General features: G+C 38.3%; 2 protein-coding genes across 6 annotated transcripts in view; both read right to left on the bottom strand.

Annotated features, from left to right (window-relative positions):
- Positions 1-11,133, bottom strand: part of mctp2b (multiple C2 domains, transmembrane 2b) — a 43,345-nt gene extending 32,212 nt beyond the window's left edge. For 2 of the 3 annotated variants that reach the window (XM_085295612.1, XM_085295699.1), the window contains exons 1-2: positions 10,973-11,132; positions 882-1,443 (exon numbers count right to left, since the gene is read on the bottom strand). In XM_085295612.1, the coding sequence (XP_085151738.1) occupies positions 882-1,394 (513 nt within the window). In that variant the 5' untranslated portion in view covers positions 1,395-1,443; positions 10,973-11,132. Of the gene's footprint in view, positions 1-881; positions 1,444-10,972 lie in introns of all 3 variants that reach the window. The other variant, XM_085295787.1, reaches the window with a different exon arrangement.
- A 2,381-nt stretch (positions 11,134-13,514) lies between these two features.
- LOC146582826 (myocyte-specific enhancer factor 2A-like) overlaps positions 13,515-20,363 on the bottom strand; it is a 45,913-nt gene continuing 39,064 nt past the window's right edge. For all 3 annotated transcript variants that reach the window (XM_085295326.1, XM_085295407.1, XM_085295486.1), the window contains exons 8-10: positions 18,216-18,339; positions 15,733-15,835; positions 13,515-15,060 (exon numbers count right to left, since the gene is read on the bottom strand). In XM_085295326.1, the coding sequence (XP_085151452.1) occupies positions 14,727-15,060; positions 15,733-15,835; positions 18,216-18,339 (561 nt within the window). In that variant the 3' untranslated portion in view covers positions 13,515-14,726. The remainder of the gene's footprint in view (positions 15,061-15,732; positions 15,836-18,215; positions 18,340-20,363) is intronic.

Here is a 20,363-nt window from a genome sequence, read left to right as displayed (position 1 = left end):
CCAGAGTTTAGCTGGGATAAAATTGTGTATTCGGTACTGGTGTGCCAGTTTTGCCCTGTGAAACTACACGGTTGGTGTAAATGAGTCAAAGTTCAAAAAATATTTTAAAATGAACACAAAATATTCGCTTAAATTTTACGCAGTGTGTAAAGGCCTCAGTCTGAGAAAGATTTATAACTTGAACAAATGTAACTTCTATCAATTAGGGCAAATCTCTTTTAATATGAAATCATTGGAGCAATAAACAGGAATGTGTAGCAAGATGGATAGTTCATACCATAAAATACACTTATTTACACTTGTCCCAAAAAGCAAGCAAACAAAAACGTTTAATGTGGAAGACAATTTATAAAATAATTGGTTAAATCTAATCGATCTTGTCTCTTAACTTCAAGAAAGAAAGAAAAAACAAAACAACAAACAATAGTTTTAAATGTGACTCTGTTTGGCACTCACAGCCTACATCCTTGTCTTTTTAACAAAGACGTGAATCCACCAGAAGCAGTGTTTGCACAGTTCTACTGTAGACTATTGATTTAGGATGGACCTCGATTTGCAACCATATCCAGCTCTTCCAAGTTAAACTTTGCAAGTCAAGTGTAAATACACCTGATACCTCAACCCCGCCAATGTACAACATGTTTTTTTTACTGTGTGTTGCAGGGGGGAAAAAAATGCTGACTTGTCAGTTAATTTTGGTGTCAAAGTATTAGATATAACAGGAACTACAAAGTCAAAATATGAGTGAATATTTAAAATAAAAATGCAAGTCGTCAGTGCTAGTGTCCCAGAAGGTTCAATCCTTATGTGAAACATTATATGAATATTCCGTATGTGGAGATGCCCAATCTGCTAGGTTATTTCAAAAGTATTTTCTTTACCTGTGAGCTGTCCAGGGAATCATCCACAGCTGCACTGTCTGGAGTGTAAACAGTCATCATCTCTGGTAGTGCAAGTTCCTCGGGCTCCATGCCTCGTCCAGGTTGGTGTGTCTCCCGGGAAGATGTCTCTTCTCCACAAAGACTGTTAAATGATTCCTGGGAAGAAGAACGGTTTGTGCAGTTTGTAGGCACGCTCAGTCTGTTTTCACTCCTCCCTATTCTTCCACTACCTGCTCTAAGGTTTACACTCCTCCCACCTCCTACAGGACCCGTAGGAGGCCTGTCAAGCGGTGTGGAAGGATCGCTATAACTGGGACTATTGTACTGCTGAAAAGGCACTCTGGAGGAGACGTGGGGGTAATCCTGCTTCACGTTCCTTACGTCAGGAACGGAGGAGCTCATCCGATTGTGGTCAAGCTGGACAGCCAACTTGTTTAAGGGATCCTTGCCCCGCTTGAAATGTGGCAGCATCTTCTGCCGGAGATGCTGCATCATGCCTGGCTTCTTCTCCATGATGGATGCAAGGTTTAGTCTGTGTCTAAGATTTGGACATCACTGGCACCTATTGTGAAAAAAAGAGAATGAGAGGAGTCAGTCATTGAAGCATATCTGTAGCTAAGCTCAAACTGCATTTAGTACATTTCATCAACTACAGGAACAAATAATCACAAGGATTAAAACACATTAAAGAACAAAATGCACAGTGAATTACTGTAATCATTTCTATAAAGATTTGGTGGCGATCTTTAATGTCAAATATTCAAATATACAGCTTTAAGCTTACAGCATCTTGTCTTTAAAATAAAGACAAGATGATAGTTTATTAAATTTTAATGACATTTGCAGATTGTTTCGGTGAAGTTTAATAAACTCCTTGCTATCTAAAATATAACAGGACACCGGAGTATATTCTCGAGCATCTCACACTTCTGATAATCAGCTGTCTGCTTGACGTTTATTCAGCTGTGTAAAAACTAGAACTTTAATCTCAGCCAAACCGATTTACTCAGGAACAAATAAAATACTACAAAAAAAAGCCAAACAATAACATTTTTAAGTTATCTAAGTGACTTATATATATTTAACCTGAGTAGCGAAAGACAGCGGTGGGTTTGAAAACAATTTGCGGGGAGTCCGGTGTTCTCACGGGTTCTAGTGAGCCTGGCCCCCGGCTAGCTATCGAGCTAGTGACTAACAGACCTCTTCGAAAACGTCGGAGCGCTTTTGAAAATATGTGGTGTCTTGATAAACTGAGCAGATATTTCAGGTTTACACAGCTACATTCTCGCCTGAAAATATGTTAAACGTTTATTTTGTGACCCAGAAAGAATAATAAGAGTAATATTAAAACTAACTAGCTGCCGCCATTGTTGACAACTGAGCTGGGCTGCGCTATGAATTCTGGGACAAAGCTCCTTCTTCTTTGGGGTTTAACGGCAGCTGGCATCCTTGTACATGCAGTGCTGCCATCTTCTGTTTCAGTCTGTTATTACACTCTTAAATCCTACTACTTATTCCTGCGTCTTTTGTGATCTTACAAAGCTTCAAACGACGCGTCGACGATTTTGATAGTCGACGTAATCGTGACTAGTCGACTAATCGTGGCAGCCCTAATACACACATTATCTATCAGAGGCCTTTAGTGCCATAAAATATGCTTATAATGGTGACCCAGAAATTAAACAACCTGCAGCAATTATATAACAGAAGAGGAAGCTGGAACAACTGCAATTAATAATGCAAACTCACGTGTGCACTCCAATATAATGTTGACAAAGAGGGGCTTTTTAACACAGAAATTTAGTCTACTCAAATGCTGTGAGTTACAAATAATGTTAATATGTTTTCTTTTGTTCATGGGTGCAGAGACAAGGCACTGCATCTAACAAAAACACATGCAAATAGACACAATACACTGTAGTAACAATACCTTTATAACTTGTGTTCATTTTGCTTACTTCTTTCTTTAATTACTTCATTCATGCATTTATCTGTTCATCGTTTCATTTATTGTGTTGATTTAATTTCCATACTCTCTTGGCTCCCCATTCTAACAATACATTATGAGCAGGTGCACAGAAACAAAGTTGGGCACAGGCACACACACACACACACTTACTTGTTTGCCTCATCTTTGTCTACATGTCATATTCCATGTGACTTAATGACTTATTTTTTCAGATATCTGTGTCTGTTATTTCATTTAAGGGAAATTATAACATTATATTATAATAATGCATTAGGGAAGAAAGAAAGAAGAAAAAAAAAAAAGAAGAAATCATCAAATCATGCAAAGTCAGTTTTGCCAGTAAAATGATTGTTATGAGCTCACTTCCACTGACCAGGTCTCTCTGCTATCAGGAAGAAATCTCTTGGGAAATTAAAAGGTCAAAGGACAATACCTTAACAATACACAAGTCTTTGAACAGAAAGCAGGCATACTTTTTGTGGTGTGCATTTACCGGTAAATTTAGAATTTTGCCACTCCTTTTTTCAGCCTCATGAAAACAATCTAGTCATTAGATTCACTGCAGAAAAAAAAAGTAGAAAAAACAGTTTACAGATGTAGGTTAATATTGCACGTCAAGATTTTTTAAATGCTTCTCGGAATAAAAGGAAGTAGACAAAAATAATTTCAACTATAAATAAAGCCCCATCTATCATAGTCACACCTCTAACTGAAGACGACAACTATTCTCACCCGGAAGGAGACTATTCTGACAGCTTTACATTACAGCTCGGCTGTATATCTTTTGGAGGGCCGACTTCAGCTACTACATAGTTTTTTTAATAGCTTGTTCCTGTATGTGTGTGTGTGTCTCATCTGTCATTCATTTACAGGTTAGCCACTGCAAACTTACAGCTTTTTTGAAGAAACAAAGACAGGGAAGACAAAGCACAGAATGCATACTGTGATGTGTCATTCATGCTTAAGCTCTAAATGATCAATTAAATATATAAAAAAAAAGAAACATTACCAGCCCTTTGCTTCTGACAAAACCTGATAATCCTCTTAGCAGCTTCTCACTTTGTATTGTCATCAACTGCGGCCAACGACCTGTCATGCTATCAGCAGGTAAAGGGAAGTGTAGGGTGAGAGGCGGAGATGGCAGACGTCATATTATTATGGAGGATGTAATCTCAGGCATCGACAGCAAAGCAAAACATATTCATGGAACATGAATAGAAGATGTTAAATATCATAAGAGGTTATCATTTCCACAAGAATGTTTCCTACTGGTTAGCTGAAGTTGTTTCTCCAGGTATTAGACTACAACAACTCATTTTTATTGTTTGTCACCTGCCTGGCTATGAGAAAATTGAACCAGAAAAGCATGAGTCCTTGATGGCAGCTTGACAGCAGCTGGGACGTATATCTCCCACAGGTAGTAAGCAGAGCGTGATCATAATGGAGGTATGTTTTTGTAGGCCAAAAATATGCATTATGTTTTTGACTTTTACTTTCACCTCTCCCCTTTTCAAACCACACACAAGAGGAAGAAAGCCAACAGACTATTTAAGGAAATGCTCTATAGTTTGTGTAGGGATTCCAAACTTGCTGCTCTTATCAATATACACTAGATCTAACAAAGAACCAAAATATTATGTTTAGAGTTGAAACAGTTGTTCGCACTTACATTCCATATCGCAATCACTCAACACCATAACATCATGTTATCAAAAAGCTTAGCTTCAGATTATTTATGATCATCTAATCTCTAGAATTAAGTCATGCAATTGAAACACTGAGACTGGAACTGCCCAGTCAGTGACTCTTATCCAATTTGTTCTAGACATGTGTGAAATCTGGTTTCTTCCTCCAACTTCAGAAATAACATATTGTGTTTGTGATACGTTCAATAGTTCTACTCCTTGCATTTATAAAAATCAACACAGTATGTTAAAAGGTCTCATGCCATCTTACTTTCCTCTAGCAAATTTGCATGTGTGCGTCTCAATTGTCGGTCAAAAGTCTGCCAGAGGCATCCCCTTGCCTTATGTTCAGCAACACGTATATCACTGAGTGTGCATCTGTTTACTCAACACCAGTGGGCGTATGTTCTCCTCAACTTAGATTATCAGTTTTATTTCCTTCAGTGCAGGAAATAATTATGGGATCCCCTGCTGAATTTAGTTTATGTTCACTTGCAAAGAATTAAACATGCACGACCGTGGGTGACCATGGCTCAGGGGATTGGGAAGCTCATCTGTAACCGGAAGGTTGCCAGTTCGATCCCCCTGTTCTTTCTGTTCTGGTCGTTGTGTCCTTGGGCAAGACAAGGCCAACAGAGGGCCTTGTCAGAGGGGCCGATGGCGCGATATGGCAGCCTCGCTTCTGTCAGTCTACCCCAGGGCAGCTGTGGCTACAACTGTAACTGCCTCCACCAGTGTGTGAATGTGAGAGTGAATGAATAGTGGAATTGTAAAGCGCTTTGGGTGCCTAGAAAAGCGCTATATAAATGCAATCCATTATTATTATTATTACTCGTTTTTATGGTAGTTTAAAATTTAGAAAGAGAGATAATCAACTAAAAATACTTCTCCCAAAAAAAACACATTACATAAAAGTTGATTTGCATGTCACTGATAATGACTAAGTATTAGATCCCCAAGCAAAACATGGCTTAGTACTTAGTGGAAAAGCCCTTGTTGGCAAGCACAGCGGTAAGACTGCTCTCGATGCTGGTCACCAGGTTTCCACCCATCTCAGGAAAGATATAACCACTCCTCTTTACAAAAACTCTCAATCTTTAAGGTTTCTTGTCTGCCACTTAGCAACTCTCTCCACAGATTTCCACAGCTACTAGGCCACTGCAGTGACCTTAATTTTCTTCTTTAGCCTCTCCTTTATTGCCATGGTATGTTTTGGGTCATCGTCAAGCTGGAAGACCCACAATAGAGCTTCAGTATTCTGGCTGAATCCAATATTTTACAGTACATGACCCAGTCCATTTGCCCCTCAATGCAGTTAAAGTTGTCATGTAGCCTTAGTAGAAAATTAGGCCGAAAGCATAACATTCTTTGGGTCTTTGATCTTGCCCATTGTGCTGGATAAGTTGGAATGGAAGAAATTGATTCTGTAGACACATAACTAAATGCTATCAGGAGTATTTGGAACTACAGTAACTGACTGATTAATTGTAATCTGTGTCTCACGTGGGCACACACTAGCAAGCACCTGAAGGGACCATATAATGTAAGATTATACCCTACTTTATATTGCACAATGGGAAATCCAAAGTTCAAACAAAGCAGTAAATGAGAAGTGTTTGAAATACATAAAACTGTATTTATCTAATGATAGTCACAGCAAGTTTCATGACGTTGAAGCAAGGTGGTTTTTCATTTGATTAATTTATACACCTAAAGGCGCTGTCACTGTTGACTGTAGTTTGAAGTCTTTGCTTTAGCTACAGATAAACTTAGCTGTGAGCGACAGAAACGCACTGTGAACTAACTCAGTCATTTCAATCTTTTAAGAAGAAAATACACAATATGTCAGTTCGTGTTTACAGCTCGTTTCCACTGCCCTCAGGGACCAAAGTTGGGATTATCAGGTCTGATTATCGCCCAAATTTTTGGCCACAGAATGGCACGTAGCAGGAAACAGTCCATTTCAGACACGGCATTACTAGTAGAAATACTCCATTTGGTGAGTGTGCTGCCTGTACAGAATATGAGGAAGGTAGATCACATTATGGCCACTCACTGTGGTAACTTTCCAGTAAATTCACATCATATGGACTTTTCAATCCACTTTTTCAATTCAATTGACATTTTGAATTCACTACATGTATGAAGATTTTTTTAAAATCATAACTTTAAATACTAAATATTCCAGATGGTCCTCTTTCAAAAAACAGGAACCTGGAATGATATATGTCGCATTACTGCTTTATTGGTCATCACAGACCAACCGATTAACGTGCATGACTGCCAACAGGGCTGATAGCCTGCATCACTTTCACGTCACTGCATTTTATTGGCAGGATGTTTCACTACAAAGCCTAAGTTAGAATATCAGCTAATTTCAGGATCAAACTTCATCTCGAGCAAAATTATTAATGGAATCAAAGGAGATTTCAAGAGCGTGATGGGCTTAAAAGAGTAATGGGAGAAAAAGACCATGTGTGCAGAACATTGCAATGTAGGGCATTGATCATGTGATTTGACTCGAAAATGGTGTTAGTGTAACTTAGGGCATGAATTAAGTATAGTTTCAAAAACACAACAACTGCAATGATTTACACAAACCCACTTTTTTCCAAATACACAACAGAATACAACATGTCAAATTTTTAAACAGTAAAAATGCAGGAAGAGAAGAAAAAGAAATTATACTTGAGTTTGGCAGCTAACAATCTCCAGAAAGTTTGGAGTTCCCTCTGTAAACATCTTTTTTGTTATACTTGTCCCAACTTTTTTTGAGGTTATATATTGTTGCCATTAAATTCAAAATCACCTTAGTTTGAATAAAAACAGTATATTTTCTCAGGTTTTTCTCAGGTGTAATAAATTTCAGTGTCCCATCTTTTTGGAATTGGGGCTGTAAAGAAGCCCCCAAAAAGCTATAATCATGCTCAACAGAGCAGGATACGACATAGCTTTCAACTGACAGTCCAGCCACTGTTACCACTGGAAAACAGCAAATCATTAGAAATTTTTAAAAAAAAAGATGAGGCCCACTTCTTCATTTGGCAAGAATAGACTCTGATGAAAGGCAAGATGCTTCATCAGAATAGGGGGGATTTTTGTACTATGAAAAGTTTCTCAGAAGACTATTGAAGAATTTTTCTTACATTTCACAGCCACCCTGCAGGATCCAGAAGGCTGGTTGGTTGTATGGGCTAAAATACATGTATGTATAACTAAAGTAAGGCTAACCGCATGATGCAAAAAACTAAGGCTCGGTCCTGAATCAATATGCCCTTCCTAAATAAATAAATATATAAATAAATAAAAAGATATTGGATAATGTACTGTACTTTACAGTTCCTAATTTGTGCAGTATAAAGTTCCAACAAAGTAATAAATGAGAAGTGGCTGAAATACATAAACCATTATTTACCTCATGACAGTCATGGTAAGTATCATGACCTTTGAAGTAAGGTGGTTTTGTTATTTGATTCATTTATACAGTATGGGCACTGTCACCGTTGACTGTAGTTTGAAGACCTGATGTCTCATTGATAATTAGCTGCAGATCAGCTCAGCTGTGAGCTCTAAAAGCCAACTTGGGAGGAGGGGGGGGGGGTTCCTGTTTCCCCACCATCAGAAACATACTGGTCAAGTCTGCAGTCATTGTGCCCTTGATTAATGCTCTGGCAAATCACTAATCCTTCTTTACACATTAGATGGAGCTTACAAAAAGGAGATTTATTTATTTATTAAAAAAATAAATCTAATCAGAGGATTGGAAATTAATTGGAGGACACACCTGCATGAATTAAAAAAAAAAAAAAAAGTCTAGCAAGCACTTTAAGGCACCATATAGTTATACTGCACAAATAAGGAACTCCAAAGTTCAAGCAAAGTAGTACATGTGAAGTGGCTGAAATACATAAACCATTATTTACCTTATGATAGTCACAGTGAGGTGTCATTTCTTTAATTTCACTAGATTTTTATGCTTAAACATGCAAATTCAGTAGTTATTGTATATTCATCTGCATGAATTTCCAACAGACAAAGTATAGCAAATTAAACGCCTAAATGCACATTTTGAACATTTTCTTTTCACTATCCTAAAATGTTACGGAGCAAGTACATGGGGAAAAAAAAATCCACTCTTTCTGCCTGCCATGTCTCACCAAGTTAAAGCTTGTATTGCCTATCCTTGTACAACACATCATTAGAGCCAGAACAGTCAGGGTCCACATGAAGGCTTTTGCACGAAGCCAGCTCAGTTCAAGGACATGCTGAGGCCAACTGTCCATCATACAGATAAACATGTCCCAAAACCTTCCTCACCAGCCTCCTTTTAAGTCACTTTTTTGACTATATTAGATAGCGAGACATTCAGCAAGATTGCTTAAAAAACTGTTCTAGATCGCAATAAACAGGAAATAAACAGGCAATGGTTTAAGGTCGCATTGTTAAACAAACCTGAAAGTGGGTACATGTACGTGAAAGCACTTTTACTGTCCATGAAAAAACCCTTTGCAATATGACTAATGCCAAGGTGTGTATGAAAATCATCCTTTGATACTAGTACGTACTAGAAAGGCATCCTGTCTGATTGGCATGATTTCTTATACAAAAGGGATCACTCAGTGTTAGTACAAAAGCTAAAGCAAGCTCACACATGCATCAGTGGTTGCAAGAAAAGCATGCACAACTGCACACAGTGCATTCTGTCTCCCATTTCAAAATGAGGACGCCGCTGTTTGAAGGAAAAAAAAACAGATTTTATGAAAAGCCCGACAGTACACAAATAACTGATGATGTTGTTTTATAATGATCCCGGGTTAATCCGTTGTTAAACATTAAAGTACTCTGGCTGAATGGGTCTTCTAAATATTAGAGATGTAGAGATCTGACCAGGCAATGATTTACTGAAGCAGATAAACAACAAAGGCTTCTGTCAATTTTGAAATGTTCTGCATACAAGTTCTTATCCTGAAAGCAAGCTCCTTAGAAATTACAGGAAATTGTGCTCTCATTTTTAAAATATTTATCATGTACAGACCTCTGACAAAATAAAGGAAATAATCTGTTACGCTGTAGGGGTAATTTTTTGGCAAGGTTTTGATCCACCTCTCCCATAAGAGCTGAAGCCTAAACACAAACCAAATTTCTGACTAATTAACATTATCCTGAGGAAATAATTCAATTCCCCCACTCCACGACACAACTCAATGAATGGTTTGGAGAGTATGACATGAGGAAATCAGATCGTCAGATCTCAATCCATTTTAGCACCTGTGGGAGATTTTGTACTAAAATGACAGTGAAGACACTGTATTGACAGTGTTAATCACAAATACTAGATATACTTTAGAAGAAAGTTGCTCAGTCTTTAAAGCAGAGATCCAGAGACTTGGAACACAAAACCTGCACTAAACCTCTTCCTGCAGAATGTGGTGCCCCTTAGCAAGACACTTTCAGTTTCCCTTAATTTACCACCCCCATTCCCTCTGTGTGTATACGTTCTAAAGTACTGATGCAAGTTACAAAAGGTCACATCCATCAATGCTCTTTGAAGCCTCTAATGCTTTTTTCTTCCCTTCAGCTGATGTGTTGTGTTGAGTAACTGCATCACGGACGTCTCTTGCTGAACAGGACAAGCTATTTCCTGAAACGAGTCTATTTCACAGTTTGTGGTTCCTATGCTTTAATATGAGGCAAGACAGTGACTGCAGAAAATACAGACAAAACGACAAAAAAAACATTTACAGATTCAGTAGACTACATTTCAGACATATAATAGTCAACATAAAAGCTGAAAGCTTAAGTATTGTTACTATGTATACTAACCATAAAGATGTATGTCGGTCTACAGCAGTTAAGCCGGTATGAACCTAGTAAGTTTTCGAAATTCAATCAGCGTTGGTAAAATGTCATCAACAACAGTATTCTTCATATAGTGCATTTTATATGCAAGCCTTTACCATGTAGCTCCATGCAAGACACTATGTAACCATCCGTGTCACCCTGACAACATGAGGCTTGTCCAGCAGCGTCTTGCAGGAGCACTGGGAGGTGACCATGATTCATTAAAAGTACCACTGAAACCATTTCTTCCTTGATATCAATGCCGAACTGATGAAAATGTTATCTCTCTATTAAAAATCATTTAAAATGAAATGTAACAACATGTTTCAATTCGTGAGAAAGAACAAACATTTACCGTAATTGTCAGATGCTTGAAAGGAGTTCTCTGTTACCCTTCTTTAAAGACTCATAAACTAAAGATTCCCACGTGGCAAACTGACAGCTCGAAGGTGACTTCTCATCTGACCACCAGGAGTAATGTTGCCGGACAGGAAGAAGGCTCACCTGACTAGCCGCACCTCGAAGACCCCAGCAGGTAACTTTCTGCTTCTCGCCAGGAAAAGAGAATAAAAGGAAAAACAGAAAGTCATATTTACCTGTTTTTCCCCGCCCGCTGCTGGAAACCTCCAAGATATTTATCCTTATTCAACTCATTTCAGTGTAGCTGGAATTACAAAACAGCAACAGTTGTGCACATCGATTGCAATTTCTGGCTCTGACACACTTCCTCCTCCTCCTCTCCCTTTTAGCATCAAATATCAGCTATGACACAACAAAGCGGCTTATGGGCTCTTCAAAATAAAAGCTCTTCCGAGGACCGCGTGCACTGTCCATCTGCACATTAAAGGAGAATAAAATACATAACCTGAAAAAAATACATGGGTATTTTGAAACATATTTTTACAGAGGTTATCTGCATTTCTGTAAGTTTTAAAGTATTTGTCTTCAGCAGTGAAACATATTGAATGTCATTTTACATTCGTTTTGTTCGTGTCACACACCCCGAAATCACTCAAATAAAATGTGGTTATGGCTGTGGTTAAGTGTGTCAAAACATTTGTTGAAATGCCTTCAGATAACAGCAAAATGTATGTGCAGATATGCTCAGATGAAGATGCATTCATCTTACCGATACAGTAGGCTATAGCCACCATTAAAATTAAAATAATAATTTTTTTTGGCTAGGCTCATTGGCTAGGCAGCTTTTTGTGGATCTTAAACTAATCCTTCCCTCAAACATCTGTTTGCTCTCATAATTCTCATTAACCTTGGCACATTTAATCCGTCCCTCGTCCACCCCCGAGTAACTGACGTCGTTGCCCATTGTGGATTTCTCTGAGCTAAAAAGAAAAAAAGCTGCACACTTCTCATATGACTACTCTGTTCATTTACTCGTTTCATATTAACTGAATCGTTTTACCTTTTTAAAATCACAGTCATAACAGTCTCACTTTCAACTGCTATTTAATTGGCATAATGTAGTTATTCAACAAAGACGAAATATTAACATTAAGTGGGGGCGATCGTGGCTCAAGAGTTGGCAGTTCGTCTTGTGATCGAAGGTTGCCGGTTCGAGCCCCGGCTCGGACAGTTTCGGTCGTTGTGTTCTTGGGCAAGATCTACTGGTGATGGCCAGAGAGGCCGATGGCGCGATATGGCAGTCTGCCCCAGGGCAGCTGTGGCTACAACTGTAGCTTGCCTCCACCAGTGTGTTAGAGCGAATGAATAGTGGAATTGTATAAGCGCTTTGAGGGTTTCGAAAAGCGCTATATAAATGTAATCCATTATTATTAAGTACTTTACTGCTAATGTTTATGATTTTGCTATGTCTCTTGCTGCCAGCCCTAAATGCTTTTGAGCTGTTTCTTTTTTCTGTATTTTCTGTTTTCACGTCGCTGCTGCATTCCCATCAGCATCACAGCTTCTTTCACAATTGTAATTTACAATTCATTGGCCACGTGAAGCCAGGTACCAGACACATATCGGGGTGGCTGTAGCTCAGGTGGTAGAGCATGTCATCTACTGATCGGAAGGTTGGTGGTTCGACTGGCTTCCCCTAGTCTGTATGCCAAATATCCTTGGGCAAGATACTAACCAAATTGCTCTCCGATACATCCATCGCAGTATGAATGTGTGTGAATGTTAGCTATGATGCACTAAGAAAAATGTGCTTGTGCGAATGGGTATGCATGGGTGAATGCACAAGTTGTGTAAAGCGCTTTGAGTGCTCAGATGAGTAGAAAAGCGCTATATAAGAACCAGTCCATGTAGCTATTTTATTGCTGGTGTCAAAGAAACATAGAAATAGTATCCTGTTCTAAAACCCTGCATCGTGTTTCAAAACTTTCACTTTGCTCTTTTTTTGTATCCGTCTTTCATTGCAGAGTCAAAGCTGTTACATTTTCCAGCCATGCTCTCATTCAGTGGAAGCACTGTGGTTAGTCTTTTGCAGCTTTTGCTTCTCACCACATGCGCTACCTTGTACTTACCCACATGTTGCATTTTCTCAGGTTTAATCATCTTCTGCTCAGTCATAAAGTCATTCAGTAAATTCCCATCTCTCTGGAGGTAAGATTTCTCTCAGTACAAGAATTCAATGTGTCTCTTATTGTATGGATTCAGTGCCATTAAAGTAATATTTATATTAACTGTCTTCATCCATGGTTATCTCAGATATATACAACGTATATTTTAAAAAAAAAATCTTAATCTCACAAAGACACATGGCCTTAAGTGTGTAACCATCATTAGGCACAAGTTACTTATTTAATAAAGACCAAAACAGATAAATACTCTATCAAAAGACACTGGTATGGGAGTCAAAGGTACATATATACGATAACAGATTTAAGAACAAATTCCTCTAAAGAGTTCCGCTTTGTTTTCTGATCTATGACATTGTGTTTTATCACCTAACACCATCAGCCAAGCAGGAGTTGATGTGCTGTTCAGCAGCTTTTTAAAAAGTTTCAGCAGTTTTATCTTTCTTTATAATGCATCCATTTTCCTAAATCTTTTTTACAGGGATATATATATATATATATATATATATATATATATATATATATATATATATATATATATATATATATATATATATATATTAACTAATCAATAAACCTTTTCTAGAGAGGAGTTGTCTTCTTCTCACATTTATTTTGGGGGGTTTTGGGCTTTATTTGATAGTTTAACAGTGATGAGTAGACAGGAAAGAGGGGGAGAGGGTGCAAAGGTCTCCAGAGATCCGACTCGAACCCAGGCCACTGCATTTCAGCTGTAAGGCAAACAGACGCCTCCTCGACCAGTAACCTTTTTTTTTTTAAGAATTGTTTCCTAAGCTTTCTTAACAAAGCCAGTTTATCTATTTATCTAAGAAAGGATACAAATGGTTCTGTAGTGTAGGCTTTAACAACTTTGCTTGGCAAGCAAAAGGTTGCTGGTTAAATTCCAGCCAGAGACACAAATCCCCCTTGGGTTTGTACCAGGAAGGGCATCTGGCATAACACTGCCAAGTCAAATATGCAGACCTACCTGCTTTGGCGACCCCTTGTAACAAAGGAGCAGCTGAAAGTAGCTTTATCTAAGAAATTATGGGAGTTTCAGGAGACAAAGTGTGAAGGCAGGCAGATAAAACACACTGACAAAACGCTATAGTTACACCAAAAGTGATATATATTAAAGATACTATGTACAAACAATAGTGACATGTTTTGGTAGTACATATACAAGTGTCCATGGCTTTCGATTTCAAATCTGAATGAAATATTGTATAATTTTGTGCACAATATAAAAACACACACAACATAGAAAACAGTATACTGCTTTGGCTGATATAAATACGTGTTTTTATAAAGAGGAGTAACAGAAATGATGATGTGGAGGGAGTATTGCTTTCACGATGGACTCATTTAATGGTTTTAAACCCTGAGAAGATTAGAAATGAATTGGTTGACACCAAGTAACTTTACCCACTCATGAACTTTGATTTTATGCTTTGTCTCTCTTCCATCCAGCGCCACAGTGCACTGCAAATGGAAATAACTGTACTCTACTGTAACTGTACTGCATTTGGACCCAGATATTTAATCTCCAAAGCTTTAATTGTTTGTAAAAGAAGAAAATAAGATTAAATGAAGTACCACTGTAATTTCAGCTTTATCCAATCAAGAATGCTCAGACGAATGTTGCTCAACCCTTCTCAAGCAATTCCGAGTAACCAAAACAACAGCAAAAAAAAAAAAAATTAAAGAAAATTCAACAGAACACATCAATAAAAACCACATTTCATTTGCACAACAGTGTCCTTCCTGTTTTTTGCCCTGGTGCAGCTTCTCGATGTAGCTCCAGGCTCTATGTCACCCAGCTGTCCATTCGGATCCGCTTGACTGTCGGACTCTCCCTGCCCTCTGACCGACTCGCAGGGAGCAAGTGGAAGTCAGGTCGCTGCTGCTCTTCCCGGTCACTGCTGCCCTCGTGAGAGCTGCAGGAGGAGCCAACGCTGTCAGAAGGGGATCGCCCCATCTCTGCTCGAGCTGATGAGGAGGCAGAGGAGTGAAGATGAGGGTGAACATGTGGATGGGTCATGTACCCAGACTGGCTGAGGTGGTCGCGGGGTGGAGAGATTGGCTCAGCTTTGATGTTGATGTTATGATTGGTGCTGATGGAGAGAGTGGAGCTTCCTGACCTACAGACAGAGGAAGAGAAAATTTGAGGCTGTGACTCTGGAGTGAAGATGCCATCTGGTGGTGACATGGCTGTAATCGGCCTGTAAACAGAAACGTTTTCTCTGAAAACTGTGGCTATTGAGTACATTTAATAATAATAATGTATTTAAAGTAAAAAGCGGAGATAACTGCATTTCTGTTTAAAGCTCTTTTAAACATCTACGTTACCACAGATTAAGAGGCCAGTATTGTACTTACAATTTGATTGATTTCATAGCTAGGGTAAAATGTGTCTAATAGACGTAACATATAGCAGATATGTTGATTTATAAAATAGCTTTTTATTACATACATCACCCAAAAGTACATAACTTCATGGTCTTACACAAAAGCAAAAATGTGTGATGTTTGAACCAGAATTATTATTTATTACATATTTTAGGGCAATTATCTATGTCATGGAATCTGTTATCATATATATTATATCTATGTATATATTTATACATATTTGCATTTCTCCAACTCTGTGCACGCTACTTCAGTTTACTGCACACTGTATGATCAGGTAATTTTTAACTTTATGTCAACAACACAGTATGTCTGCACAAAAAAAAAAAACAGTGTAAAGAAATGGTTAAACATTTAATCTGTAAATCATGAAGGGAGACAGTTTAACTGTGTCAGGCTCTTACCCCATGGAGCTCAGCTGCTGTTGCTCCCATGCTGCCATTGAGCTCAGAGAGGGCCCTGCAGCAGAGTTAAAGCCTGATAACTCTCCACTGTTCAGGGAGTAATCTGACAAAGACAGAAGGAGAGAGACTAATAATAATAATAATAATAATAATAATAATGAACTGCATTTATATAGCGTTTTTCGGGACCCCTCAAAGCGCTTTACAATACCACTATTCATTCACTCTCACATTCATACACTACATGCACATCATGCCGATCAAAAAGCATTACACTTCTATAAAAAGTCAAACATTACCTTTTTTAACAACACTTGAATACAGTATAAACGCTGCACCACAACTTCTCTTACATTCTTGTTATGAGCTGCTAAGCTACCTGAAACTATTTCACTTTTAGTAATGTGCTGAAAATTTGTAAAAGTGAAACCAGAACTCACCCACTAGAGCCCTGTATTTGCCCACATGCACGGAGGCCTCTATACTCAGTTTTGTGACACAAGGTAGCTGAGAGGCTTTGAAAGTTGGTATTTTGTTGATGACTGGATTAAATCATTGTGTTTGAAAATACTTATAGTACACAACAACACAGAGAACTCTGTTGTGTAGCATTAGAAAAATATTTCAATACTACATCATTTGGCAACGATCACAGTGTTTTTAGTTAGTTAACTAACTTTAATTAGCTATTTCAGGGTGTTTTTTTATTAATATAACTGAATACAGACTGGATAGAGTGCTTTGAAAAAAATTTAAATGTTAAAGAAAATTTCAGGCCAGAAAAAAAGTAATTTCCAACTAACAGTGGGATTTCATCTGCCTTGCTAGAAGGCAGGGCTGTTATGTGCTTGGTTGTCTTAAGGGGAATCTTTACACAGTCTGCACCTGGGGCCTTGTCTGGTGTGGTAGACCACAGCATCTATGGATCTTGTATTTAGAGCTTGTTCCTGTGCTGCCATGATTAGTGCCTCTGTGATGTCTTTCAATCCAGCTTTGTCCAGACACTGGTAGGATTTCTGAATGTAAGCCACTCCTTCTATCTGCTGCAAACCGTGCACGGGCCTATCCTCCCATGATGGTTTGTCTCCTTGCACCTCTTCTTTCTCGGGTTTCTGCTGCCTAAGGTATTAACTAAGCACACGGTCAGTTGTGGCCATGTTGTTGTTGATGTTTGTTGTCTCATCCTGGACAGTGGTTTGGTTTATTTCAGAGAGATAGAAGGCAGGAGAATAAACCAGCTATACTCAGTTGAAGGAGATATGGGAGAAAGACACAGCCCATAACGGCAGTGCTCAGTGGCTGACCTTTTGCACTCATGTTGCCATGGATTAGCACACTCACACATCCATGATTCACAGTTACCACTGTGCAGCCAGTGTAGTAGTCCTGGCCAGGTCAATATAAAAAAAAGCAAAAACAAAAAAACAACACACACACACACACACACACACACACACACACACACACACACACACACACACACTGTATAAAATCTGATCTAGACTAAAATGGTTTTATTTAACCAGAGAATGTCCTGCCAGTGTTCATAAGACTTCTTTTCATTTTCCTTGGCAAGGTTTAAGGTTGTAGTTTTGTTCCACTTGACCACAATGAGCAAAAACGCCCCATGTGAAACAATTACCCATCTCTTGTTTGATAGAAGTTGATGCTAACTGCAATTTGTGGATACTCGCGGAGACTTTTGTTGTTGTTAGTAAGGCTTTTCCTTTACATCCAAACACCTGAGTCATTTTCATTTTACCTATATTCGCAGCCTTTACTCTTGTATTCCATCCCATATCGTTATGAAATCTCACAGCTCCAGTTTGTTATTTTTTCAGGGAATTCCTTACAATCAAGAACTATTAGAAACAATTCAGGCTAAAACTAAAACAAAAAAGTTATTATTTTTCAAGCTGCTTAATAAGCTTGAAAACCTTCCAGTGTGACTGAACTAAAGCATTTCTGGATAGAAGAGGGGGTCAAATTGCCACCATGAATGCCAGGCACTGATCTCTAGATATCAAAAGTATGTGGTTGCAGCTACTGCTGCTAAAGCTGGCAGTTTGGCAAGCTATTAGGCCCAGGGAGCAATTCATTTTTTCACATTCACCTTTTCACTTCCATCCAAGTAGCATTTAAATCTAGCATTTTGTATTTTTTCAGGCTGCTGTTGCTTTATGTTATTTTTATTTTAAAGATCTAACAGTGTTTATGTTAAATGAATGGAATACACACAAAAATAGAGGAAATTCTTTTAAAAATTGCCCTGATACAGTTGGTCATACCATTATAAACTGTCTAAAAGAGCTGAAATTTAACACCACCTAATTACTTCAGCAATTCCATTAACCAATTAAAACAAACCGCAATGTACACTGTTTTCTTATTTGATTTTTTGGGGGGCATACTGTAAAATATTGAGGTCAGCAGGGCTAAGGTAACTACAGAAACACAGCACGAATAGTAAAAAGAACTTGTACCGTTGTAGGCCGAGCCGATGCCAGCATAAACCAGACTCTGATGGGGTAGACTGGGTGTGGTGATAGAGACAACTGGTGTGGAAAGAGGCTGACTGGACTGACTGCTACTCATCCTTTGGTTATTCTGAAAACAAATAATAAACAAAGACATAAAGTCACTAAGTTCACTCATGAAATGTTACTCTTCTCTTAGTTTGTTGCTTTTTGTGCTTAGATCGCAATTATAGTGTTCGCTAGAACTAGACTTGTAATGCTGTGGCAGCTGTGGCTACAACCGTAGCTTGCCTCCACCAGTGTATGAATGTGAGAGTGAATGAATAGTGGCATTGTAAAGCGCTTTGGGTGCCTTGAAAAGCGCTATATAAATCCAATCCATTATTATTATTATTAATGCCCCATTTCAACCACCAGATGTCAGTATAAGCTCACATCCCCTGTTTTAAAAACAAAACAAACAAAAAAACATTAATCAGTTCAAAATATATAGTTTTGAATTTCCTACACTTCCCATAGTGCTAGCAGAAGTTGCACATGAATTGAACAAGGATTTGCATTCTTCTCAACAAAACTGAATGTTTTGTAAAGACAGAAGTCTAACAGAAATCCACTAACTATTCAGAAACTGCATTTAGTTTAAAAAATGTACTTTTTGAATGTTTATGTTTAACCCAAGACTTGATAGTCTAATTTATCAGTCAGTTTCCTTTAATGACATGAAATCCTCTTCTTTTCCAAAAAGCGATATCAGTGCAATTTATTCGGCTGTCTGCTTTTAGAAAACACACAACTGAAATATCAACTGAATAGCAGCAGGTAATTCATTCTTAATTATTCATTGTCCTAAAATAGCCTATCGGTTCAGAACAGGTGGCTCATGAACTCAACTTATCACACTGAATTTAGGAGTTGTTTTTCGTTCATCTTTCAATCACGTCACCCTGAACCAGGTCATTCATTGCTCAGCAAACATAAAAACAATGGGTTAACCAACCCATACATGTCTCATTCCCTGTGTTTTCTATGGTGTCCTTGCATTTGTGGACTACAGATAATGCACTACAGAATCCAAGTTAAAGCTATCATGGTAGTGAGTAGTAGACACAGACATCCTGTTAAGAAATGCAGACCTCCTCAGTTGTTTTTGCTTTGTTGTTTTCGCCTGTTTGTGCAAAACACACTAAACAAAGCATGCCGCTTACACTAACATGTGCACAGGAGGAAGTGAAAGGCAGTTTCAAAATGATCACACTGAGGAGGAGTTGTGAGACCACAACACAACATCTTTTGCTGGAGTGAATGAAAAGCAGAAAGAAAAATATGAGTGGCTTCTTCTGTTGGTTTAAACAGGGTGGAGGCATTAGCCGTATCATGGTTCGGATTTTATAAGTGTTCCAGCTTCAAACGACTGCAAACCCATTCAGCACAGTTCCTGAAAACTAGACTCTGCCAGATTCTGTTTCCTGCAAACATGACAACAGCAAATTATTTGTCACCCAGTCACCGATAATTGACAAACAGATAAGATCAACAGAATGATGAGGAATTATGATTACTTAATGTGGAATGAATGGCTGCTGATTCATCACTTCTCCAAAAGAAATTTAGTCACTCTGAATTTCAGTGACATTAAACATCGCTATTAAAACTTTAAAAGCTACCTCTAATGTGCTCTGAATTTGTAATCTAAATTATATTTAATATAGATTTATTTTACTATTCATTTCTAAATAGTCTGGATATTCTTTTCTTATATCGCACATATGTGAAACTCTTCCTTTTTCTATGAAAAGACCTCGACATTAATTTCTAGAACACCAGAAAATAGAAACTCATATCCTTCTGCAATATGTAAAAATCCCCTGGAAACCACAACCAGTAGAATAATGGAGCTGGTCGGTCACCATAAAAGGAAAAATACAAAGAAAAGAGTGTCCGTTTCCATTGTTTACTAATTGTTACATCATGTCTGAGCACAGTGTGGGAGGCAAGGGCAACAGTAGGAGAGTTAAGGGCAAATCAATAACTTCAGCGACCCGGCACAGCTGCAGAATGTGGAATCTTAAGAAAGGAAAACAGACTCCTTCTACAGTCTTCCAAGTCATCTTACACAACCATGAACTGGTGCTCTGATGTCATGTATATAAGAAC

The sequence above is a fragment of the Mchenga conophoros genome, linkage group LG1 (genome assembly GCF_057382185.1).
Source record: "Mchenga conophoros isolate Kocher_MC1m ecotype Shallow Benthic linkage group LG1, M_conophoros_male_GT1.1, whole genome shotgun sequence".
Lineage (NCBI taxonomy): Eukaryota > Metazoa > Chordata > Actinopteri > Cichliformes > Cichlidae > Mchenga > Mchenga conophoros.
Note: the sequence above shows the minus strand (reverse complement) of the source record. Positions and strands in the feature narration are given on the sequence as shown.